Raw genomic sequence first — 26,879 nt, forward strand, 5'->3', positions numbered from 1 at the left:
GGTTTTGTATAGGAACTGTAACAAAGATAGAACCATTCTCTCATGCAACCGTTACGTTTTTAAGAACAAGAACACTTTAATTGTAACAGCCAAGCTTATGAAACTGCATTCTCTTCATTCTGTAACTTCTATTCAATAAACCTTTCTTGTTATTTTTGAAACTTAAGCCTGAGTCAACTGACTCAAAACAGCTTCTTTCTTTCCCTCCAACAGTCTAACTCCGCCCCCCTTTAACTAACCAATCCTAGCTGTTTCAGGGCTGGCCCAGGCCTAGGCCACTCCCCCTCTCTGAACTGGAGCTTTTCCCTAAACCAAAATGGCTCCTGCCGCTCTCTGCCAGGCCTTCCAAGCTGAAACCAGCCAACCTGCCTCTTCTAGGCCCCGCCACCCTGGCTGGCAATGTAAGGGATCTTCACAATCCTCTCCCCAAAGGGGCCGGGCCCTTGAGCCTCGCCTAGCCCCTCTCGTTCCTGCTCCAGCCGGCCACTGGGTGCGCGAGCAGAGCCGGCGCTCAATCGTTCTCTGTGTTCAATCCCTTCCCCATGACTGGCTCCCTTTCCTGATCCCCCGGCTCTCCACCCGCCTACTCTCCTCTCCCCAATCCATGGGTGGCCCAAGGGGTGGAGCCACCGCGCCCGGCCCGCTTCGGGTCCAGAGGATGTCTGAAGACCCCAGCGTGCGCACCAAAAGTTGCCTCTTCTCCTAACTTTCTCTTCAGCCATTGGGACCAAGAGAGAGAGAGAGCCCCTCCGGCTGGAGGTATCTCCCACCTCCGCTCCCTCCTTTGTTTTTGCACCTACCTTCAGGAAAGGTGGGCATCTCCACCTCTCTCTCTCTCTCTCTCTCTCTCTTTCTCTCTTGGTCCCAATGGCTGAGGAGAAAGTCAGGAGAAGAGGTGACTTTTGGTGCACACGCTGGAGTCTTCAGGCACGCCTCCAGATCCAAAGCGGGCCAGGCAAGGGAGCAAGTGCGGCAAGTGTAGTTACTGGGATGTATAGTTCACCTACAATCAAAGAGCATTCTGAACTCCACCAATGATGGAATTGAACCAAATATGGCACACAGAACTCCCACGACAAACAGAATATATATATCAATGATTGGTTGGGGGGGGAGGGGGCGCCAAAATACTGTTTGCTTACCGTTGAAAATTACCTAGGGCCGCCTCTGTGTATATGTGTATTTATATACTTGTGTATATGTGTATTTATGAGACATGATCAAACACTGGTCATTTGTAATCCAGTCACCTGGACATTTCTTCATTGTTTCCCTGTTGTCCTCCTCCGTCCCACCTCATTGGCCAAGTGGCCAAAGCAGGGCCAGAGCCCTCATTGGATGTCCTCCTGGCTTGCTGACGTCACTTACATCCAGAGAGCACTGTGCATTCAAACAATGATAGATCTGGACCAAACTTGGCACAAATATTCAATATGCCCCATTGTGAACACTGGAGGAGTTTAGGGGAAATAGACATTGACATTTGGGAGTTGTAGTTGCTGGGATTTATAGTTTACCTACAATCAAAGAGCATTCTGAACCCCACCAATGATAGAATTGGGCCTAACTTCCAACACAGAACTCCCATGCCTTAAAGGGACTTGCTCGAACGAGCCTCTCTTCAGCCTCACACGCTCTCCCTCGCCTGCACATGCGCACCACGCTGCTATGAGATCATCCGGAGTTTCGGGGTGCGGTGTCATCTGTACGCAGATGATGTCCAACTCTGTCACTCCTTCCCACCTGCTACTAAGGAGGCTGTCGAGGTCCTGAACCGGTGCCTGGCCGCTGTAACAGTCTGGATGAGGGCGAACAAACTGAAACTAAATCCAGACAAGACAGAGGTACTCCTGGTCAGTCGCAAGGCCGAACGGGGTATAGGGTTACAGCCTGTGCTGGACGGGGTCGCACTCCCCTTGAAGGCGCAGGTTCGCAGCTTGGGTGTGACCCTGGATTCATCGTTGAGCCTGGATCCCCAGGTTTCAGCGGTGACCAGGAGAGCATTTGCACAGCTCAGGCTCGTGCGCCAGCTGCGCCCGTATCTCGGGAAGTCTGACTTGGCCACGGTGGTACACGCTCTGGTCACATCCCGCCTTGACTACTGCAACGCTCTCTACGTGGGGCTGCCCTTGAAGACGGCCCGGAAGCTTCAGCTGGTTCAGCGTGCGGCAGCCATGTTACTAACTGGAGCGGGATGCAGGGAGCACACAACGCCCTTGTTGTCCCAGCTCCACTGGCTGCCGATCTGCTACCGGGCCCAATTTAAGGTGCTGGTTTTGGCCTACAAAGCCCTAAACGGCTCCGGCCCAAAATACCTTTCGAACCGCATCTTGGCCTATGAGCCCACGAGGACCTTGAGATCGTCTGGGGAGGCCCTTCTCTCGATCCCGCCTGCCTCACAGGCACGGCTGGCGGGGACGAGGGAGAGGGCCTTCTCGGTGGTGGCCCCCCGGCTGTGGAACACTCTCCCTGCAGACATCAGACAGGCGCCCTCCCTCATGTCCTTCCGAAAAAGCCTTAAGACATGGCTGTTCGAGAAGGCATTTAATTAAGTGCTATAATAATGTGGTAAAGATGACTGGATTGGAACAAGGAATATGAGATTGGTTATGATTCCACTATGAGACGAAGCGGATTATTTAGTGTAACTTTATAATTGTGGTATTGTTAATATGTTGTTCTGTAATTGCCTTTTGTAAACTGCCTTTTTATGTTTGTTGTACACCGCCATGAGTCGCTCTAAGGGCTGAGAATGGCGGTTAACAAATGCACCAAATAAATAAATAAATAAATAAATGAGCCAAGCATGCCTGCTCTCCCCTCTCCGCTTGGAGTCTCAGAAACATCCCTCTCCATGGCTGAGAGGCTGGTCAATCACAGCGAAGGAGGGCTTTTGGTGGGAGGATTCACCGTCTGTTTCCAAAAAGTAAAAGGACAGGGAGAGAGATCTTCAACCTTCTCTACCAAAGGGGTTCCTAAGACCCTCTGAAACCCCACCATGTGCCCCCCCCCCCTGGGTCCTGATCCACAGGTTGAGAAACTCTGCAATAGGCCTACTCTAATTAGTACTAGCCATAGCAGTGAAGCCATTAACTTTTTTTTCTATTGTCCCAATTCCAATATAAAATTGCAATTAATTAAAAACTGAGATTCTGGAAGGTTTTCAAATAATGCCAAGAAGATGCAGATAGACTTAATTTAAATAATTTATTCCAAACACCAAACGTGGTTATCTCAAGGGATGGTGATGCAGTATACACATGTCCCAGGACAATTGCCCGGACTATTAATAGTTACAATGTCCTTTTGTAATACCGTGCCCACCCCAACATGGTTTGCATCCCCACATCCTGTATATAAGTGCACCAAACAGGCTATTGCTACGTAACTCTTATCCCTCCCCCCTTTTAATCTATAGCTCGCCAACATTTCCCATGTCAAGCGAAATCCTTCGAAACGGCCTCGACAAAATTGGGTGCTGACATCAGGATGCCGATGGTGCAAATGATAGTGAAAACCGAAAAGGCCATCAAGCAGAGGCGGTCTACGACAGAAGCAGCAAACTTCCACTCGTTGCAAACGGCTTCTGCCTCGTCTTGGTCTCTGAACCGATTGGCGATGTAGCGGACTTCCTCCAAGATCTTAGCAAGATCCGGGTCGGTTTCTGAAGGATGTCCGCTGTGAAGGAGGTTGTCGTCGTCGGTCGGGGAACACGTCATCCTTCCACAAATCACGCCCGAGTCGGTGGTTGGTGTACAATGAACTCCTTCCAGGCCTCTGAATCCGATATAGAGCATGTTTCCATTGCTGGATTGTTGCCCACTGACTGTGTTGATCTCGACGCTGGACATGCTACATCGGCGTTGCTTGTGTTGGCACGCAGGGCGGACTTTGTCCTCTCCAGGCCGCTTCATCCTCAGGAACCAGGCACACCAGTTGAGAAGGATGATCCTGGTCTGGGGAACACGGGAGAGAACAGATAATTGAACACACTGCCTCTCTTGTGTGTCACTTTTATTATTATTATTATTATTATTATTATTATTATTATTATTATCTTTATTTATACCCCATGCCTTAGTCATCTCCAGATTGGATTACTGTAATGCACTCTTCGTGGGGCTACCCTTGAAAATGGCCCGGAAATTTCAACTGGTCCAACGGGCGGCGGCCAGGTTGTTAACTGGTGCTCCTTACAGGGAGCGGTCAACCCTCCTGTTTAAGGGGCTCCATTGGCTGCCATTCATTTTCCAGTCCCAATTCAAGGTGCAGGTGCTTACCTACAAAGCCCTAAACGGTTTGGGACCCACCTACCTGCGTGACCGCATTTCTGTGTACGAACCCACACAATCTCTTCATTCATCTGGAGAGGCCCTGCTCACGATCCCACCTCCATCACAAGCGCGATTGGTGGGGATGTGGGACAGGGCCTTCTCGGTGGTGGCCCCTCAACTCTGGAACTCGCTCCCCAAGGACATTAGGCATGCCCCAACTCTGGCAGTCTTTAAGAGGAGCCTGAAAACATGATTGTTCCAGTGTGCCTTCCCAAAATAAGGAAATCCTAAGTAACATGTCCCTAATGGCACTTTACTAATGATCTAGGATTGTCTGCTCGCTCCATTTCTCTCCAAATACCTATCCTAGTTATATGTCACCTTGTCATGCCCAGCATTTTCTAAAAAAATTAATTATTACCTTTGGCCCTGCCATAGGTTTTTAATGCGTCGTGGTGTTATTGTTACTGTTTATTGCTTTGTTTATGAGTTTATTTATTGTCTGTATTGCTGTTGTTGCTGTTTTTACTGATGTATTTGGGCTCAGCCTCTTGTAAGCCGCACCGAGTCCTTCGGGAGATGGTAGCAGGGTATAAATAAAGGATTATTATTATTATTATTATTATTATTATTATCTTTATTTATACCCCGCTAACATCTCACGAAGGACTCGATGTGGCTTACAAAGGCCAAGGCCACCAACAAAACAACAGCATACAAATACAACAGTAAAGCTCATAAAGCAAATAATAAAACATCAAGCAAACAATAAAACACTAAAAACAATGACACCATGACGCATTAAAACCTAAGGCCAGGCCAAATGTAATGGACAAATTTAAAAAGTGCTGGACATGACCGGTGAAATGTAGAGGTTTTTGGAGGTAGGTGCAATGTGCAGACAATCCTAAATCTCTAACAAAGTGCAATTGGGACATGATGCTAGGAGTTTCCTATTCTGGAAAGGCACCCTGGAAGAGCCTGGTCTTCAAGCTCTTCCTAAAGACTGCCAACGTTGGGGCTTGTCTGATGTCCTTGGGGAGAGAGTTCCAGAGTTGGGGGGCCACCACAGAGAAGGCCCTGTCCCTCGTCCCCACCAAACGCGCTTGCGACGCAGATGGGATCGTGAGCAGGGTCTCTCCAGATGAACGAAGGGATCGTGCGGGTTCATATATGGAGATGCGGTCACGCATGTAGGTGGGTCCCAAACCATTTAGGGCTTTGTAGGTAAGCACCTGCACCTTGAATTGGGACCGGAAGATGAATGGCAGCCAATGGAGGTCCTTAAACAGGAGGGTTGACCTCTCTCTGTAAGGAGCACCAGTTAACAACCTGGCCGCCGACCGTTGGACCAGTTGGAATTTCCGAGCCATTTTCAAGGGCAGCCCCACGTAGAGCACATTACAGTAGTCCAATCTAGAGGTGACCAAGGCATGGACCACCCCGGCCAGATCAGCCTTTAAAAGGTACGGTTGCAGTTGGCGCACGAGTCTCAATTGTGCAAAAGCCCTCCCGGCCACCACCGACGCCTGAGCCTCAAGCGTAAGTGATGAATCCAAGAGGACTCCCAAACTGCGGACCTGTGACTTCAGGGGGAGTGTTCCCTGGACAAAGTGGTCCCTGGTCCAAGTGGTCCCTGGTCAAAGTGGACCCTGGTCCAAGTGGTCCCTGGTCCAAGTGGTCCCTGGTCCAAGTGGGCCCTGGTCCAAGTGGTCCCTGGTCCAAGTGGTCCCTGGTCCAAGTGGTCCCTGGTCAAAGTGGACCCTGGTCAAAGTGGACCCTGGTCCAAGTGGGCCCTGGTCCAAGTGGGCCCTGGTCCAAGTGGGCCCTGGTCCAAGTGGTCCCTGGTCCAAGTGGTCCCTGGTCCAAGTGGTCCCTGGTCCAAGTGGTCCCTGGTCCAAGTGGTCCCTGGTCCAAGTGGTCCCTGGTCAAAGTGGACCCTGGTCCAAGTGGTCCCTGGTCCAAGTGGTCCCTGGTCCAAGTGGTCCCTGGTCCAAGTGGTCCCTGGTCCAAGTGGTCCCTGGTCCAAGTGGTCCCTGGTCCAAGGGGTCCCTGGTCCAAGTGGTCCCTGGTCCAAGTGGTCCCTGGTCCAAGGGGTCCCTGGTCCAAGTGGTCCCTGGTCCAAGTGGTCCCTGGTCCAAGTGGTCCCTGGTCCAAGTGGTCCCTGGTCCAAGTGGTCCCTGGTCCAAGTGGTCCCTGGTCCAAGGGGTCCCTGTCCAAGGGGTCCCTGGTCCAAGTGGTCCCTAGTCCAAGAGGTCCCTGGTAAAAAAAATTGATGGGAAAGAAGTCAAAGCCCATTTCATTTGGCTTCCAAACTTAAGATTAAAGTATTCTTTGATAGAACCTTTGACCCAGTAGGGCCCAGGTAATTGTACATCCCTGAAGTATTACCAAGGATAGCAGAAGCTTACTTCTGAAGTTCCTGCATAATGTTGAAATTAGCTAAGAAAACAGCATGATCTATCACTCCATATGTTGCAGCTCATCCAATAAAGATGGATGCCCCTCTCCTTTCTACCAGACAACTTGTTGTTGTGTCATGTTCTAGATCAGTGATTCCTAACTTGTGGACCACAGACCACAAGTGGGCCGTGAGGACAAAAATCTGTTCCGCGAGCCTCCTTACTCTTTATTTATTTTATTTCTACTCCTTTCACACCACCTGCCATTCCTTCCCTGTTGCTGACAATGACATATGTTCTGTATCAGAAACTAGAGCTGATGTGGTGCATCCAAAGGAATTTTCTGAATCAGCCCCCCAAACCAAATCTAATGTTGACTGAAAACTGGTTCGTAACCCTTTTGGTGCTAATGTTGTAGAGTGGTCCCTGGTCAAAGTGGTCCCCGGTCAAAGTGATCCCCGGTCCAAGTGATCCCCAGTCCAAGTGGTCCCTGGTCCAAGAGGTCTCTGGTCAAGTGTTCCCTGGACAAAGTGTTCCCTGGATAAAGTGGTCCCTGGTCAAAGTGATCCCTGGTCCAAGTGGTCCCTGGTCCAAGTGGTCCCTGGTCCAAATAGTCCCTGGTCCAAGTGGACCCTGATCCAAGTGGTCCCTAGTCAAGTGTTCCCTGGACAAAGTGGTCCCTGGTCCAAGAGGTCCCTGGTCCAAGTGGTCCCTGGTCCAAGTGGTCCCTGGTCCAAGTGGTCCCAGGTCCAAGGGGTCCCTGGTCCAAGGGGTCCCTGGTCCAAGTGGTCCTGGGTCCAAGGGGTCCCTGGTCCAAGGGGTCCCTGGTCCAAGTGGTCCCTGGTCCAAGGGGTCCCTGGTCCAAGGGGTCCCTGGTCCAAGGGGTCCCTGGTCCAAGGGGTCCCTGGTCCAAGTGGTCCCTGGTCCAAGGGGTCCCTGGTCCAAGGGGTCCCTGGTCCAAGTGGTCCCTGGTCCAAGGGGTCCCTGGTCCAAGGGGTCCCTGGTCCAAGGGGTCCCTGGTCCAAGAGGTCCCTGGTCCAAATGGCCCCTGGTCCAAGTGGTCCCTGGTCCAAGTGGTCCCTGGTCCAAGTGGTCCCTGGTCCAAGTGGTCCCTGTTCCAAGTTGTCCCTGGTCCAAATGGTCCCTGGTCCAAGTGGTCCCTGGTCCAAGTGGTCCCTGGTCCAAGTGGTCCCAGGTCCAAGGGGTCCCTGGTCCAAGGGGTCCCTGGTCCAAGTGGTCCTGGGTCCAAGGGGTCCCTGGTCCAAGGGGTCCCTGGTCCAAGTGGTCCCTGGTCCAAGGGGTCCCTGGTCCAAGGGGTCCCTGGTCCAAGTGGTCCCTGGTCCAAGGGGTCCCTGGTCCAAGGGGTCCCTGGTCCAAGTGGTCCCTGGTCCAAATGGCCCCTGGTCCAAGTGGTCCCTGGTCCAAGTGGTCCCTGGTCCAAGTGGTCCCTGGTCCAAGTGGTCCCTGTTCCAAGTTGTCCCTGGTCCAAATGGTCCCTGGTCCAAGTGGTCCCTGGTCCAAATGGCCCCTGGTCCAAGTGGTCCCTGGTCCAAGTGGTCCCTGGTCCAAGTGGTCCCTGGTCCAAGGGGTCCCTGGTCCAAGGGGTCCCTGGTCCAAGTGGTCCCTGGTCCAAGTGGTCCCTGGTCCAAGGGGTCCCTGGTCTAAGTGGCCCCTGGTCCAAGTGGTCCCTGGTCCAAGTGGTCCCAGATCCAAGGGGTCCCTGGTCCAAGGGGTCCCTGGTCCAAGTGGTCCTGGGTCCAAGGGGTCCCTGGTCCAAGTGGTCCCTGGTCCAAGGGGTCCCTGGTCTAAGTGGTCCCTGGTCCAAGTGGTCCCTGGTCCAAGGGGTCCCTGGTCCAAGGGGTCCCTGGTCCAAGTGGTCCCTGGTCCAAGTGGTCCCTGGTCCAAGGGGTCCCTGGTCTAAGTGGCCCCTGGTCCAAGTGGTCCCTGGTCCAAGTGGTCCCAGATCCAAGGGGTCCCTGGTCCAAGGGGTCCCTGGTCCAAGTGGTCCTGGGTCCAAGGGGTCCCTGGTCCAAGTGGTCCCTGGTCCAAGGGGTCCCTGGTCCAAGGGGTCCCTGGTCCAAGTGGTCCCTGGTCCAAGGGGTCCCTGGTCCAAGTGGTCCCTGGTCCAAGTGGTCCCTGGTCCAAGGGGTCCCTGGTCCAAGGGGTCCCTGGTCCAAGTGGTCCCTGGTCCAAGTGGTCCCTGGTCCAAGGGGTCCCTGGTCTAAGTGGCCCCTGGTCCAAGTGGTCCCTGGTCCAAGTGGTCCCAGATCCAAGGGGTCCCTGGTCCAAGGGGTCCCTGGTCCAAGTGGTCCTGGGTCCAAGGGGTCCCTGGTCCAAGTGGTCCCTGGTCCAAGGGGTCCCTGGTCCAAGGGGTCCCTGGTCCAAGTGGTCCCTGGTCCAAGGGGTCCCTGGTCCAAGTGGTCCCTGGTCCAAGTGGTCCCTGGTCCAAGGGGTCCCTGGTCCAAGGGGTCCCTGGTCCAAGTGGTCCCTGGTCCAAGTGGCCCCTGGTCCAAGTTGTCCTTGGTCCAAGTGGTCCCTGGTCCAAGAGGTCCCTGGTCCAAGGGGTCCCTAGTCAAAAAAAGTGTGGGAACCATTGCTATAGATATTTCTTGACTTTCTTTTCTCAGATACATCCATGGATGGTTGGGTCTAGTATGGGTAGGTCTGGTTCTTGTTCGTCTTCTGCCTTTCCAATCGTATTACTCAGATGGAGATACTCAGTACTATACCTATTTAATACCCAACATGTTATTCTATGGATTTTGTTTCTGAAAATACTTGGAGAAACCATACAGGCATTGGGAACCCTGCAAATCCATGGTCTGATTCATCTGGGTGGGTTTTAATATTTGTATTTCTAATGGCAGTGTTCATATTTTTAAGCTCTCTTTGGAAAGCAATCCATAATTGATTTGGTAGCTGCCTCGGGGGCCGTTGTGGATGAAGAGGCAGCGTAAAACATTTTAGTAAATAAAATATACATTACCACTGCTGTGTCTGTGTGACAGTGTGTCACATACAGGGCTTACAGTCAGTTAATTTGTACATGGCAGACTGGTACGTGCATGCCATTACAATGCCGTTGCCCCAATGCCTTTCTCTTTCTGCCTTGTCGAACTTGGATTCGAGGGAGCATAAAGAATTCGCACATGAACTGTAAGCTCTGGACAGAGAAAATCATATATACTTCAAATTGGCTCTTACCCATTTGGGCATTTTGCCCCCGTCTGGATCGTGGTGGTGATATTGCAGCACAATGACCGTCACAACCACGGAGAGGCCGACGATAATCATAGTGCTGGCAAAATACTGTGCTGCAAAAGGTGAAGAAGAAGGACATTTGATTACTTGTTTCAAAATAATTCAAAATAATTCAATTCAAATAACACTGCTCATGTAGAAATCCTCCTACAGAAGGGGTTGGGTGTTTTTGTTTTGCTCTGATGTGAAACATTCAGATTCACTTTACAGTTCGAGAATTCGAATTATCCAAAAAGCCAATGGGATTTTGGCTTGCATCAATAGGAGTCTAGTGCCCAGATCCAGGGAAGTCATGCTATCCCTCTACTCTGTCTTGGTCAGACCACACCTGGAATCACACTGTGTCCAATTCTGGGCACCAGAACTGAAGGGAGATGTTAACTCTAAGCTGGAATGTGTCATAGAATCATAGAATCAAAGAGTTGGAAGAGACCTCATGGGCCATCCAGTCCAACCCCCCGCCAAGAAGCAGGAATATTGCATTCAAATCACCCCTGACAGATGGCCATCCAGCCTCTGTTTAAAAGCTTGTCTGTGAAAGTAGACACTCCAGCCACACACACATACATATTTTCACTTTTATTATGTGGTGTTGGGACTCATAGAATCATAGAATCAAAGAGTTGGAAGAGATCTCATGGGTCATCCAGTCCAACCCCATTCTGCCAAGAAGCAGGAATATTGCATTCAAATCACCCCTGAGAGATGGCCATCCAGCCTCTGTTTAAAAGCTTCCAAAGAAGGAGCCTCCACCACACTCCGGGGCAGAGAGTTCCACTGCTGAACAGCTCTCACAGTCAAGAAGTTCTTCCTCATGTTCAGATGGAATCTCCTCTCTTGTAGTTTGAAGCCATTGTTCCATTGCGTCCTAGTCTCCAGGGAAGCAGAAAACAAGCTTGCTCCCTCCTCCCTGTGGCTTCCTCTCACATATGTATACATGGCTATCATATCTCCTCTCAGCCTTCTCTTCTTCAGGCTAAACATGCCCAGCTCCTTAAGCCGCTCCTCATAGGGCTTGTTCTCCAGACCCTTGATCATTTTAGCCACCCTCCTCTGGACACATTCCAGCTTGTCAATATCTCTCTTGAATTCTCCACTTTGGCAGGAAAAACGAAATGCAAAGATACAAAATGGGGGATGCTTGGCTCGAGAGCAGTACATGTGAAAAAGATCTTGGAGTCCTCGTGGACAACAAGTTAAACATGAGCCAGGAATGTGATGTGGGGGCAAAAAAAGCCAATGGGATTTTAGCCTGCATCAATAGGAGCATAGTGTCTAGATCCAGGGAAGTCATGCTACCCCTCTATTCTGCCTTGGTTAGACCACACCTGGAATATTGTGTCCAATTCTGGGCACCACAATTCAAGAGAGATATTGACAAGCTGGAATGTGTCCAGAGGAGGGCGACTCAAATGATCAAGGGTCTGGAGAACAAGCCCTATGAGGAGCGGCTTAAGGAGCTGGATATGTTTAGCCTGAAGAAGGGAAGGCTGAGAGGAGATATGATAGCCATGTATAAATGTGTGAGAGGAAGCCACAGGGAGGAGGGAGCAAGCTTGTTTTCTGCTTCCTTGGAAACTAGGACGCGGAACAATGGCTTCAAACTACAAGAGAGAAGATTCCATATGAACATGAGGAAGAACTTCCTGACTGTGAGAGCCATTCAGCAGTGGAACTCTCTGCCCCGGAGTGTGGTGGAGGCTCCTTCTTTGGAAGCTTTTAAACAGAGGCTGGATGGCCATCTGTCAGGGGTGATTTGAATGCAGTATTCCTGCTTCTTGGTAGAATGGGGTTGGACTGGATGGCCCATGAGGTCTCTTCCAACTCTTTGATTCTATGATTCTATGATTCAGCTGTGGAGTGTGGTGGAGGCTCCTTCTTTGGAGACTTTTAAGCCAAGGCTGGATGGCCATCTGTCAGGGATTCTATGATCATGCCTTGATGATCATGGACAATTTCAACAGAAAGGAAGAAACCATGAAAATGAACAAAATCTGGCTACCAGTATTAAAAAACTCAAAAATTACAACAGCAAAACAACAGAGGGGAAACAAACAGGCACATAAAATCACTCTCAACAAAAGATTCCCCCGAGGCACTTCCAAGCCATTGAATGCTAATCAAGGTGATCAGCTGAAACATTCACACCTAGCCTCAGCAGAAAAAAGTCCTTTGCCCCACCCTGGTCATTCCACAGATATATAAACCCCTTTTCTTAGTTCCAACAGACCTCACTACCTCTGAGGATGCTTGCCATAGATGCAGGTGAAACGTCAGGAGAAAAATTGCTTCCAGAACATGGCCATATAGCCCGGAAAAACCTACAACAACCCAGTGATTCCGGCCATGAAAGCCTTCGACAATACAATAATAATAATAATAATAATAATAATAATAATAATTTATTTGTACCCCACTACCATCCCTCCAAGGGACTCGGTGTGGCTTACATGAGGCCAAGCCCACAATACAACAAAAACAATAGCGATAGTAATACAAACAATAAATAAACTCATAAACAGAAAATAGCAATAAACATTAACAATGTATTGTCGAAGGTTTTTATGGCTGGAATCACTGGGTTGTTGTAGGTTTTTCCGGGCTATATGGCCATGCTCTAGAGGCATTTTCTCCTGACGTTTCGCCTGCATCTATGGCAAGCATCCTTGGAGGTAGTGAGGTCTGTTGGAAGTAGGAAAAATGGGTTTATAGATCTGTGGAATGACCAGGGTGGGACCACCAAACAATCAGGCACATCAAATCACTCTCAACCAGGCATGTAGCCGGGGGGGGGGGGGGGGGGGCTCGGGGGGCTTCAGCCCCCCCCCCCCCGAAATTCTCATGGTGGTTCGTGAAAAGGCCTTATTGGTGCATTATTTAAACTGTTATGTTTATTCATATCTGATCACCATACTCAATATATCCCATATGCATGGGGGTATTGGGGTAATGATACAAAAGGTTTGCTAGGCTAGACCCTCTTTCACTCAGACTCAGCCCCCCCCCCAAAACTCAGCACCCCCGAAACCCCCCCCTGAAAAAAAATTCAGCCCCCCCCCGAAACGAAATCCTGGCTATGGGCCTGCTCTCAACAAAAGATTTCCCCCAGGCACTTCCAAGCCATTAAATGCTAATCAAGGTGGTCATTTGAAACATTCACACCTAGCTCCAGCAGACAAGAGTCCTTTGTCCCACCCTGGTCATTCCACAGATATATAAACCCATTTTCCTACTTCCAACAGACCCCACTACCTCTGAGGAAGCTTGCCATAGATGCAGGCGAAATGTCAGGAGAAAATACCTCTAGAAGAGCATTTGCATCATCTTCCAATACAACCACGTACAGAGGAGGCCCTAGGCAATTTTTAACGGTAAGCAAACAGTATTTTTGCCACCCCCCCCCCCCCCCCAACCAATCACTGATATATATTTTCTATTTGTCGTGGGAGTTCTGTGTGCCATATTTGGTCAGGGGCGGCTCAACCCATTACGCAAAGTAAGCATTCGCAGTATACTTTATTTTGCCCAGGGGCGCTCTTGAGGCGCTCTTGGGGGAAAACAGACTTTGACATATGCACGTTGTAGTTACTGGGATGTATAGTTCACCTACATTCAAAGAGCATTCTGAACTCCACCAATGATGGAATTGAACCAAATATGGCACAGGGGAGGCGCCAAAATACTGTTTGCTTACCATTGATAATTACCTAGGGCCACCTCTGGGTGAACTACAACTCCCATTATGCCAGGTTAACCCTGAAAAACTCCATCAGTACTTAAAGTTACTGGGATATATAGTTCACTTACAATCAAAAGAGCATTCTGAACTCCACCAATGATGGAATTGAACCAAATATGGCACACAGAACTCCCACGCCGAACAGAAAATATATATCAGTGATTGGTTGGGGGGGGGGGGGAGGCACCAAAATACTGTTTGCTTACCATTGATAATTACCTAGGGCCGCCTCTGGGTGAACTACAACTCCCATTATGCCAGGTTAACCCTGAAAAACACCATCAGTACTTAAAGTTACTGGGATATATAGTTCACTTACAATCAAAAGAGCATTCTGAACTCCACCAATGATGGAATTGAACCAAATATGGCACACAGAACTCCCACGACAAACAGAAAATATATATCAGTGATTGGTTGGGGGGGGGGGGGCAAAATACTGTTTGCTTATTGTTGAAAATTACCTAGGGCCTCCTCTGTATTTGGTTCAATTCCATCATTGGTGGAGTTCAGAATGCTCTTTGATTGTAGGTGAACTATACATCCCAGTAACTACAACTTGCATATGTCAAGGTCTATTTTCCCCCAAGAGCGCCTCAAGAGCACCCCTGGGCAAAATCAACTATACTGCGAATGCTTACTTTGCGTAATGGTTGAGCCGCCCCTGACCACGTAGCCTTACTGAATATGGAGCACTTGTATATCCATAACTCTAGCTTACAAATATAATAACTGCAGTGCAAGTATGTCAGCCATTATTTTTAAAAATGGAGGGGAAGTGACATTTCGCACTTGGAGGACTGAAGTAGAGAACAATTCTCTAAATAGGTCCACTTCCAAGAAAACGGGGCAGGAGTCAAGCATTGGTTCTCCAGAAGGAAGCTCAAGAGATGTGGCATCGCAACTGAAAAGCTCTTCTCCCTTGAGCTCCTGAACCTAACCGAGCTCTTCTTTTTTTAACCTTTCCATCGTTTTTTTATATATAAAAATGCTTTAACACCCTCCAAAGGAGAAAATAAAAATAGCAGGCATTTCATAAAACACATTTAAAAAAAAACAGTGTTTCTCAACCTATGGGGGTCGCGAGGGGGTGTCAGAGGGGTCGCCAAAGACCATCAGAAAACAGTATTTTCTGTATTGTCAAAGGCTTTCATGGCTGGAATCACTAGGTTCTTGTAGGTTTTTTCCGGGCTATAGGGCCATATTCTAGAGGCATTTTCTCCTGACGTTTCGCCTGCATCTATGGTTAGCATCCTCAGAGGTAGTGAGGTCTGTTGGAAATAGGAAAATGGGTTTATATATCTGTGGAATGACCAGGGTGGGACAAAGGACTCTTGTCTGCTGGAGCTAGGTGTGAATGTTTCAACTGACCATCTTGATTAGCATTTAATCCCCCAGGCACTTCCAAGCCATTAAATGCTAATCAAGGTGGTCATTTGAAACATTCACACTTAGCTCCAGCAGACAAGAGTCCTTTGTCCCGCCCTGGTCTTTCCACAGATATATAAACCCATTTCTCATCTCCATTTCTAAGCCGTGTCATGAATGACTTTTCAATGGGTTGTTGTAGTTTTTTCCGGGTTATATGGCCATGGTCTAGAGGCATTCTCTCCTGACGTTTCGCCTGCATCTATGGCAAGCATCCTCAGAGGTAGTGAGGTCTGTTGGAAATAGGAAAATGGGTTTATATATCTGTGGAATGACTGGGGTGGGGCAAAGAGCTCTTCTCTGCTGGAGCTAGGTGTGAATGTTTCAACTGACCACCTTCATTAGCATTTGAAGGCCTGGCTGAGCCTGGGAAAATGTTCTGTTGAGAGGTGTTAAGATGTGCCTGGTTGTTTCCTCTCTGCTGCTTAGCTGTTGTAATTTTAGAGTTTTTTAATACTGATAGCCAGATTTTGTTCATTTTCATGGTCTCTTCCTTTCTGTTGAAATTGTCCACATGCTTGTATTTTCTGTTGGTCATGGGGGTTTGTTGTGGAAAGTTTGGTCCAATTCTATCATTGGTGGGGTTCAGAATGGTTGGCGGGACAAGTGAGATTGGCGGGGACGAGGAGCAGGGCCTTCTCGGTGGCGGCCCCCTGCCTGTGGAACTCGCTTCCTGGGGAAATCAGAACAGCGACCTCACTCCTCTCCTTTAGGAGAAAACTCAAAACATGGATGTGGGACCAAGCGTTTGGTCAAACGAGCAGGTAAAGAATTGACACTATCTAGGAAAGGTATAATGGAATGGGATCTGGAACCCGGAAAGTCGAAAGCTGAACACGTGAATTGTTCTATATGTTGTGATATATATTGTGTTATTGATTGTTAATTGCATTGTGGTTTTATCTTTAACTGTTTTAATTGTTTTAATTATGATTGTCATTTTGTATAACTGTAATTGTATGGGCGCGGAATGGTGCCTCATTGTGTAAGCCGCCCTGAGTCCCCCCTTGGGGGTGAGAAGGGCGGGGTATAAGTGCCGATAATAAATAAATAAATAAATAAATAAATGGTGGGATTTGTGGGTGAACTATAAATCCCAACAACTACAACTCCCAAATGTCAGGATTCTATTTTCCCCAAACTCCACCAGTGTTCACATTTGGGCATATTGAGTATTTGTGCCAAGTTTGATCCAGATCCATCATTGCTTGAGTCCATAGTGTTCTCTGGATGTAGGTGAACTACAACTCCAAAAACTCAAGGTCAATGTCCACCAGACCCTCCCAGTATTTTCTGTTGGTTATGGGAGTTCTTTGTGCCGTTAGGTTCAATTCCATCCTTGGTGGAGTTCAGAATGCTCTTTGATTGAAGGTGAACTATAAATCCCAGCAACTACAACTCCCAAATGTCAGGATTCTATTTTCCCCAAACTCCACCAGTGTTCACATTTGGGCATATTGAGTAGTCATGTCAAGTTTGGTCCAGATCCATCATTGATTGAGTCCACAGTGTTCTCTGGATGTAGGTGAACTACAACTCCAAAAACTCAAGGTCAATGTCCACCAGACCCTCCCAGTATTTTCTCTTGGTCATGGGAATTCTGTGTGCCATGTTTTTGATTCAATTCCATCATTGATGGAGTTCAGAAGGCTCTTTGATTTAAGGTGAACTATAAATCCCAGCAACTCCAGCATTACCAAAAGACAAAATCAATCACCCCCATCATTGATGGAGTTCAGAAGGCTCTTTGATTTAAGGTGAACTATAAATCCCAGTAACCAAAAGACAAAATCAATCACCCCCAACCCCACCAGTATTCAAATTTTGGGCATATCGGGTATTTGTGCCAAATTTGGTCCAGAGACTGAAAATACATCCTGCATATCAGATATTTACATTACATTTCATAACAGTAGCAAAATTACAGTTATGAAGTAGCAACAAAAATAACGTTATGGTTGGGGGTCACCACAACACGAGGACGTGTACTAAGGGGTCGCGGCATTAGGAAGGTTGAGAACCACTGCTATAGAAGCAATTACGGGGATAGCAGAGAAGTTCACCAGGGTTACCAATCATAGAATCATAGAATCATAGAATCAAAGAGTTGGAAGAGACCTCATGGGCCATCCAGTCCAACCCCATTCTGCCAAGAAGCAGGAACATTGCATTCAAATCACCCCTGACAGATGGCCATCCAGCCTCTGCTTAAAAGCTTCCAAACAAGGAGCCTCCACCACACTCCGGGGCAGAGAGTTCCACTGCTGAACGGCTCTCACAGTCAGGAAGTTCTTCCTCATGTTCAAATGGAATCTCCTCTCTTGTAGTTTGAAGCCATTGTTCCATTGCGTCCTCGTCTCCAGGGAAGCAGAAAACAAGCTTGCTCCCTCCTCCCTGTGGCTTCCTCTCACATATTTATACATGGCTGTCATGTCTCCTCTCAGCCTTCTCTTCTTCAGGCTAAACATGCCCAGCTCCTTAAGCCACTCCTCATAGGGCTTGTTCTCCAGACCCTTGATCATTTTAGTCGCCCTCCTCTGGACACATTCCAGCTTGTCAATATCTCTCTTGAATTGTGGTGCCCAGAATTGGACACAATATTCCAGGTGTGGTCTAACCAAAGCGGAATAGAGCATGGGGAGCATGACTTCCTTAGATCTAGACACTATGCTCCTATTGATGCAGGCCAAAATCCCATTGGCTTTTTTTGCCGCCACGTCACATTGTTGGCTCATGTTTAACTTGTTGTCCACGAGGACTCCAAGATCTTTTTCACACGTACTGCTCTCGAGCCAGGCATTGTCCCCCATTCTGTATCTTTGCATTTCATTTTTTCTGCCAAAGTGGAGTATCTTGCATTTGTCACTGTTGAACTTCATTTTGTTAGTTTTGGCCAATCATCTTTCTAATCTGTCAAGATCGTTTTAAGTTCTGCTCCTTTCCTCTAGAGTATTGACTATCCCTCCCAATTTGGTGTCGTCTGCAAACTTGATGATCATGCCTTCTAGCCCTTCATTTAAGTCATTAATAAAGATGTTGAACAGGACCGGGCCCAGGACGGAACCCTGCGGCACTCCACTTGTCACTTCTTGTCACAATCCCGTAAAGAAATCATTTCAACTAACAATTGATGTCCTTCCTTTGAAAAAAATGAACCTTGCAAGGACTCACCTATCAATGGCACTGAATCGGATGTCGCTGGCATAATTTCGGCAACCAGGAGCATAAAAACGGTGAGAGACAATAGAACGGTTATCCCTGAAAGACAAATGATAGGTTCTGGTGTCAGAGTTAAAACTTATTTATTTATTTATTTATTTATTTTACTTTACTTATATACTAGGCTTGGGCGGTTTCGTTCGTTAATTTCGTAATTTGTTATTAATTCGTATTTAAATTAGCTTACGATCCAATATTGAGCCATGCAGGCTCTTTGATTTAAGGTGAACTATAAATCCCAGGAACCAAAAGACAAAATCAATCACCCCCAACGCCACCAGTATTCAAATTTTGTGTGAGGAGTAAATTAGATTCAAAACAATTTTTTTCAATTTATTTTGTAATTATTTCGTAATTGTTTCGAAATTATTTCGAAATCATTTCGTAATTATTTCTAAATTATTTCGTAATTATTTCGAAATTATTTCGTAATTATTTCGAAATTATTTCATAATTATTTCGTAATTATTTTCGCATGTCTGGTGCAAGTTTTATAGTTGTTGTTTGTTTTATCACACCAACACTCAACAACAGAGGGAGAGGGAAGCTTCAGAAGTTCCTCCTGTCCCATTTGGAGGTTCTTTTTAGCATATTGCGCAATCGCGTCCACCATTAACGAATCGATTCGTAATTATATGAAATTTCGTAAATTTCGAAATTTTTAAAAGGAAAATTTCGGAATTCTTTTTTAAAACGAAACGCGATGGACCCCTAAAAACGAAACAAGTTTAGAAACAATTTTTTCCGTTGTTACCCAGGCCTATTATATACTGCTGTTCTCAGCCCGAGGGCGACTCACAGCGGTTCACAACCAGTAAAAACAGCAATAATTCAATGCAATAATGAACAACAATTAACAAATAACATATTATCCAACAATAGAATTACTACATTAACCAATCACTATCGTCTCATCATCTAGAAAACATAATCCAAAATTCATCATCCATTGTTCCACTCCTATGTTCATTGCCAGTCATTGCACTAGTTATTCGAACGCCTGCACAAATAACCACGTCTTCAGTTTCTTGCGGAACACCATTAGAGATGGTGCCAGCCTAATGACCGTGGGAAGGGCATTCCACAGCCGAGGAGCCACCACCGAGAAGGCCCTATCTCTCGTCCTCGCCAGCCGTGCTTGAGAAGCAGGCAGGATCGAGAGCAGGTCCTCCCCGGAAGATCTCAAAGTCCTGGTGGGTTCATAGGCAGAGATGCGGTCGGATAGGTAGCTTGGGCCGGAACCGTTTAGGGCTTTATAGGCCAACGCCAGCACCTTGAATTCAGCCCGGTAGCAGATCGGCAGCCAGTGGAGCTGGAGCAACAGGGGGGTCGTATGCTCCCTGCGTTCCGCTCCTGTTAGAATCATGGCTGCCGCACGTTGGACTAGTTGGAGCTTCCGGGCCGTCTTCAAGGGCAACCCCACGTAGAGAGCGTTGAAGTAGTCTAGTCGGGATGTAACCAGAGCGTGGACTACCGTGGCCAAGTCAGACTTCCCAAGGTACAGGCGCAGCTGGTGCACAAGCTTTAGCTGTGCAAAAGCTCCCCTGGTCACCGCCGAAACCTGGGGCTCCAGGCTCAGCGATGAGTCCAGGGTCACACCCAAGCTGCGAACCTGCGTCTTCAGGGGGAGTGCGGCCCCATCCAGCACAGGCTATAACCCTATACCCTGTTATTTATTATAGTCCACCCTTCTCACCCCGAAGGAGACTCAGGGCATATCACAGAGTTTCATGTATCATGTTCTGCAGTTGATGATAGTTGGTGGTGGTAGGCCTAGCAGTTGGTGATGGAAGGGTTAATGTAAGTCTAAGTTCTCAAGGGCTGAGTAATCTGTAAGTAAGAGTTCATGGGTGAAAGCAATTAAGGGTGGAGGTATGCAAGAGATAGGTCGCAGCCGGGTATTTATGGATATAATGCGCTAGCCTTGGGACTGATCTTCGGGAGAAAAGTATTTGTTTCATTTTGGTGGTAGATGCTGCTGGTTTTCCCCCAGGTTTGTGGATTTTCGTTATCTTGACCTGTCTCCTGTATTCTTGGAACCCTAGAACCTTGAATCTCTGGACTGGCTTTTGATTACGGAATAGACTCTTGATCCCTGGCTGCTAATGAGCAGATTGACCTTGATGATACGGGAACTTTAGACCAGATCTTTGTCAAAGCAACTTTTGCGTTTACCTAAGGAGTTTGCCTAAGCTAGGCTGGATTTACCTTGAGGTCTTTGTTCATGGTTCCAGGACTTTGTCATGTTCCCTTGGGTCTTGCCTTGCTGATGCCTATTGGATTATGCTTCAAGTGCTATGTTATCCCGATCTTTAACCATAAAGACTACAGACTGTGTGCTGGTTGGTATCTTAAGCAAGGTGATTCTACTCTGAGGTGTGACAGCGGTGCCTAATTTCTCTACTTACCACTCACAGTTGTTTATGAACTGCTTAGGTGGACAGTGAGCTGGGCTGAAGGTTGGGTGCTCACCCGACCCAGGCTTCGAATTGCCATTAACCAGCTGTGCTAAAGCCCGGCTTTGTACTATTGCTAGAATATCGAACAATTGTTGCTTCCATTTCCCAAGGAACTAAGTTGAATATTGGAATATGGTGACATGTCTTATTGGATAAATTACAATGAGCAAAGGTAGTTTCCCTTTTTAGCTTTTTCAAAATAAGGTAGCACCAACAGTCAGCGCACCACATTTGTTGCTGTTAGGGACATAGGAGCCCTGCAAAAAATGGAAAAACACACACACACAAACCCTGCTCTTGTTGGGGTTCAGCCTGAGTTTGAACTTGAACCTGATTCTCTGTTTGTTCCTCCTGATGCTAATGAAAATATATTTACTGATGCTAATGAAAATGTACCTCTTGATGCCAATGCTCCTGAAATTAGTGAGGGAGAAACTGCTGTAGGTTTGGAAAATGCCAATGTTCCTGAAATTAGTGAGGAAGAAACTTCTGTAGATTTGGAAAATGAAAGTACCAGTGTTCATGAGAATGTTTCAGAGGGAAGCCATGACCTTTCACTCCCTTCTGCACCTGGGAACTTTAATGAGAACAGAAGGGGCCAGATTTGGCAAGACAGAAGTAAATCACTCAGGTTGCGAAGGTCTTCCCGATTAAAAGAAATACAAACAACGGCTTCAAAGCAGAGGGGCGGTTCACGGAACCAATTCTTCGGTTTTAAGTGCCTTCCGCCGGGCTGACATTCTCAGTCCAGGCATCATTTCAGATTGATGAAGACCTTGGCAGTTTTCCCGGTTTCCCTGGCCATGGTCTTGAAAGATTTCTAGGATATCAAGTACGGTTAGTGGATTGCTAACAGGTTCCAGCGTTTTACAGTGTGGTTTTGGGTTTTTGACCTTGTTCATGGACATTCATGTTTGCTGATTTTGCTGTGGCTTTTGACTTGCATTTTTCCTTTATTTTGTAACCATTTTTCTTCAATAAAAAAGGATTGTTTTTCACAGTCAAGTGTGGTGGATAGTTATCTTAGGGCCTCGTTCCCTGCTCTGGATTGCAACAGCTCTTTTGTTTTATTTGATGCATTATCTTTCTAGGAATCTCTCAGTTCTTCTGCGCAAATCTATGGTCACTTTGGGCAGAAGTGAACCATAGAGCCATACTACACTTATGGGATTTTTAATCAAATAAATTTAGGGCTGGAAGAAAAAGAAAGACTGAAAATAGCAAAGCAATGCGTGTATCGTACTCCAGTCCCCTTACATGCCATAGACTTATCTTCGCACACCACCAGATTTAAAGCTATCCAAGCATTTTGTGATTTCTCAAGGGGTTTACTTGGTGCCAAAACTCTATTATGCCCATCAAATGTGATATTAAGGAAGGAAACACATGCCAAGCTATCTTTGTTTGGAAACAAAGCCATATGCTTACCAAGAGAGATCTTCTCTCCAGAGTCTGCCGGCAGCAGAAAAACGAGAAGGGCGAGAGCGGAGATGAGAACGCATGGGACAAGGAGGTTGAGCCCGTAATACAACGTCCTCCGCCGCATCGTCACCGTGAAGGTCACATCGGGATAGGGTTCTTTGCAACAGTCATAGAAGGTTTCAGTCCTTTTCCCAGGAACACCTGTTTAGAAGAGACAAAGAGTGTAGGGTACGAAGGACTTCAATACCTTATCCTTTATGGATCTTGTGAGCTAAACAGGGTCACTCCTGGCAAATACTTGGATTAGAGACCATCAGTGAATATCAGTTTGTTTATTTATTTATTTATTTATTTATTTATTTATTTATTGTATTTCTATTCCTCCTTTCTCACTCCGTAGGGGACTCAGGACGGATTACAATGTACATATACATATACATGGCGCAGTGGGTTAAAGCACTGAGCTGCTGAGCTTGTTGATTGAAAGGTCGCAGGTTCGATTCCGGGGAGCGGCGTGAGCTTCCGCTGTCAGCCCTAGCTTCTGCCAACCTAGCAGTTCGAAAACATGCAGATGTGAGTAGATCAATAGTTACCGCTCCGGCAGGAAGGTAACGGCGCTCCATGCAGTCATGCCGGCCACATGACCTTGGAGGTGTCTACGGACAACGCTGGCTCTTCGGCTTAGAAATGGAGATGAGCACCACACCCCAGAGTCAGACATGACTGGACTTAATGTCAGGGGACTACCTTTACCTTTACCTATACATGGCAAACATTCAGTGCCATAGACACTAGGCTTGGTTGATTGCGTTTGTAAGTTTCTAAACCCATAATGAATTCGTATTAAAATTACCTTTGATCCAATATCGAGCCATGCAGGAATAGTGTGAGGAGTAATTATGAATTGAAACCATTTCCCCATTTTTCGTAATTATTTTCAGATGTCTGGTGCAAGTTTTACAATCTCGCAGTTTTCCTGGCCATCAAGAAGAGCTGATTCAACCTCATTTCCCTGTCATCCATCGCCATTCAGTCACCCAGGGAAAGCAAACTGCGAGATTAGTTTTACAATCTCACAGTTTGCCTTCCCTGGGTGACTGAATGGCGATGGATGACAGAGGAATGAGGTGGGCATGGCTATGCCCAGAGAGATAGGGCCTTCTCAGCGGTGGCCCCCGGCTGTGGAATGCTCTCCCTGCAGATATTAGATCGGCCCCCTCCTTGCTGGTATTCCGGAGGAAATTAACGACCTGGATGTTCAAACAGGCATTTGGCTAAGCAGTGTGACTGACTGATTATTGGAACGCGGAATAATGGATAACGAGATTGGATACTGATTCTAGTGATGAGACCTGATGGATTTGCTATACTGATGTAATTTTGTATTGATGCTATGTTTATTGATTGTGATCCTATTGTTTTAAAGGCCTATTGTCTGTACTATGTATACTGTTGAATTTGTTGTGAACTTCTCCAAGTCGCCTAAGGGTTAAGAGGAGCGGTATACAAATGAGGTAAATAAATATATACAAAATGAGTTTAGAACCATTTTTTCCCCTTGATCAACCAAGCCTAATAGACACACAACATAGATAGGCAGACACAGAGGCTATTTAACATACCAGCTTTTTCATGAGGGTATTTTGGCCACCAGAGGAGCTGTCACTCCACTGTCCATTTGTGACACTGATGAAGTATTTCCTCATTCTTTGCATGCTTGCTGGAGATTTTTATGGCATCGTAAATTAGCCTCCCCTCATAAGCGGTACCTAAATTCCTACTTGACAAATGCAACTGTCTTTCGGACTGCAAAGGTCGACAGCAAGCTACACAAATTGGTCGGAAGCTCACTCCAACCCAGGCTATAAATAAAGTGTTGTTGTTGTTGTTACTTCATTTAAGTTAGATTTCTGTTTGAATTGGCCCCCAGGTTTTAGGTGTTATCCTTGACTTCAGGATAACACCTAAAAACATGCAAGTTTTCCTTTTGTGCCTTCTATTTTTAGATCAATGATTCCCTCTGGTCAACGAGGATAGTATCATATGGAAATGACGCAACCACGAGAGAGAGAACGAGCGTTCAGGAAATGCCATTTATTTCAGAAAGCCCCAGCGGACTTAAAACTATAGAATATGTAAAACTCCTTAAAAGGGCTCGGAGATGAGATTTGCAAAAACATCTCAGGGATTTAGACGTAAGAGTGGGCCTTTCTTCTCCAAATCACCTGAGGGATTAGCCAAATCTCAACTAATGCTCTCTTTTCTTCCCCTTGTACATTGCTTGTGTTATCAACCTTTAATTCTCGGAAACATGAATATGAATCTGAGCTGCGGCATTATACAAGCGTTCCGAAAAGTCTTAGAGAAATCGATCTATACTGTCCATTTTCTTGGATTTTTCTTTCTTACCCAATGACCTGATAGAATCATAGAATCACAGAATCAAAGAGTTGGAAGAGACCTCATGGGCCATCCAGTCCAACCCCATTCTGCCAAGAAGCAGGAATATTGCATTCAAATCACCCCTGACAGATGGCCATCCAGCCTCTGTTTAAAAGCTTCCAAAGAAGGAGCCTCCACCACACTCCGGGGCAGAGAGTTCCACTGCTGAACGGCTCTCACAGTCAGGAAATTCTTCCTCATGTTCAGATGGAATCTCCTCTCTTGTAGTTTGAAGCCACTGTTTCGTGTCCTAGTCTCCAGGGAAGCAGAAAACAAGCTTGCTCCCTCCTCCCTGTGGCTTCCTCTCACATATTTATACATGGCTATCATATCTCCTCTCAGCTTTCTCTTCTTCGGGCTAAACATGCCCAGCTCCTTAAGCCGCTCCTCATAGAGCTTGTTCTCCAGACCCTTGATCATTTTAGTCGTCCTCCTCTGGACACATTCCAGCTTGTCAACATCTCTCTTGAATTGTGGTGCCCAGAATTGGACACAATATTCCAGGTGTGGTCAAACCAAAGCGGAATAGAGCATGGGGAGCATGACTTCCCTAGATCTAGACACTATGCTCCTATTGATGCAGGCCAAAATCCCATTGGCTTTTTTTGCCGCCACATCACATTGTTGGCTCATGTTTAACTTGTTGTCCACGAGGACTCCAAGATGTTTTTCACACGTACTGCTCTCAAACCAGGCCTCATCATCCCCCATTCTGTATCTTTGCATTTCGTTTTTTCTGCCAAAGTGAAGTATCTTGCATTTGTCACTGTTGAACTTCATTTTGTTAGTTTTAGCCCATCTCTCTAATCTGTCAAGATTGTTTTGAATCCTGCTCCTGTCCTCTGGAGTCTTGGCTCTCCTTCCCAATTTGGTGTTGTCTGCAAACTTGATGATCATGCTTTCTAGCCCTTCATCTAAGTCATTAATAAACATGTTGAACAGGACTGGGCCCAGGACAGAACCCTGCGGCACTCCACTCGTCACTTCTTTCCAGGATGAAGAGGAAGCCTTGGGGAGAATCACCCTCTGGGTTCGTCCATTTCACCAATTCCAGATCCACCTCACCGTAGTTTTGCCTCGCCCACATTGGACTAGTTTCCTTGCCAGAAGGTCATGGGGGACCTTGTCGAAGGCCTTACTGAAATCCAGGTACGCTCCATCCACGGCATTCCCCGCATCTACCCAGCTTGTAACTCTATCGAAGAAAGAGATCAGATTAGTCTGGCATGACTTGTTTTTGATAAATCCATGTTGACTATTAGCGATGTCCGCATTTGTTTCCGAGTGTTTGCAGACCACTTCCTTCACAATCTTTTCCAGAATCATGCCTGGTATCGACGTGAGGCTGACCGGACATTGGTCATTGTTTGGGTCGTCCTTTTTTCCCTTCTTGAAGATTGGGACCACATTGGCCCTCCTCCAATTTGCTGGAACTTCTCCCGTTCTCCAAGAACTCTCAAAGATGGTTGCCAATGGTTCCGAAATGACTTCCGCTAGTTCCTTCAGTACTCTTGGGTGTAGTTGATCTGGCCCTGAAAGGGGACTTGAACTCATTTAGAGCAGCCAGGTATTCCTGGAAGACTTGTTTTCCAATTTGGGGTTGGATATCCTCTAATTCCTCATCCACTCCATCTTGCTGAGGTTGAAGATGACTTCCTTTTTGTGAGAAGACCGAGGCAAAGAAGGCATTAAGTAGTTGTGCCTTTTCCCTATCCCCTGTCAGTTTCTAGTTTCATGAATCAAGTTTTGCCAAGTTCCTATTCTGTTCATCTACTTCTAGTTCAGAGAGCTGTCCACAAAATGTGAAAGTGGTGAGATTTCTACCTAAGATGGACAAGATCCATTGTAAATCCCTTCTTCTTGGGGATCGGGGAGTTTTCTTAAAGCAGCGTTTTTCAACCTGGGGAGTCTATTCCAGATGGCGAATCCTCCCACCAAAAGCCCACCTCTGATGTGATTGGCCTGCCTCTCAGTCAAGGGGAGGGCTGTTTCTGAGACTCCAAGTGGGGAGGGGAGAGCAGGCATGCATGGTGCACATGTGCAGGCGAGGGAGAGCATGCAAGGCTAGAGGGAGGCTCATGCCAGTGGGTCCCTGCAAGACATGAGGGGTCATGCTTCACTTCCAAGATCAGATGCAATCTGATATGTCTTTGGGCCAGTGTTTCTCAACCTTCCTAATGCCATGATCCCTTTGTATAGTTCCTCAGGTTGTGGTGACCTCCAACCATAACAT

General features: G+C 47.1%; 1 protein-coding gene across 2 annotated transcripts in view; it reads right to left on the reverse strand.

Annotated features, from left to right (window-relative positions):
* Positions 1-3,188: 3,188 nt before the first annotated feature.
* The window catches only part of LOC132762611 (neuronal acetylcholine receptor subunit alpha-7), a 155,401-nt gene continuing 131,710 nt past the window's right edge, over positions 3,189-26,879 (reverse strand). For both annotated transcript variants that reach the window (XM_067471251.1, XM_067471252.1), the window contains 4 exons: positions 22,211-22,405; positions 18,276-18,362; positions 9,881-9,990; positions 3,189-3,956 (listed from right to left, as the gene is read on the reverse strand). In XM_067471251.1, the coding sequence (XP_067327352.1) occupies positions 3,438-3,956; positions 9,881-9,990; positions 18,276-18,362; positions 22,211-22,405 (911 nt within the window). In that variant the 3' untranslated portion in view covers positions 3,189-3,437. The remainder of the gene's footprint in view (positions 3,957-9,880; positions 9,991-18,275; positions 18,363-22,210; positions 22,406-26,879) is intronic.

Source organism: Anolis sagrei, chromosome 9 (assembly GCF_037176765.1).
Source record: "Anolis sagrei isolate rAnoSag1 chromosome 9, rAnoSag1.mat, whole genome shotgun sequence".
NCBI classification, from domain to species: Eukaryota; Metazoa; Chordata; class Lepidosauria; order Squamata; family Dactyloidae; genus Anolis; species Anolis sagrei.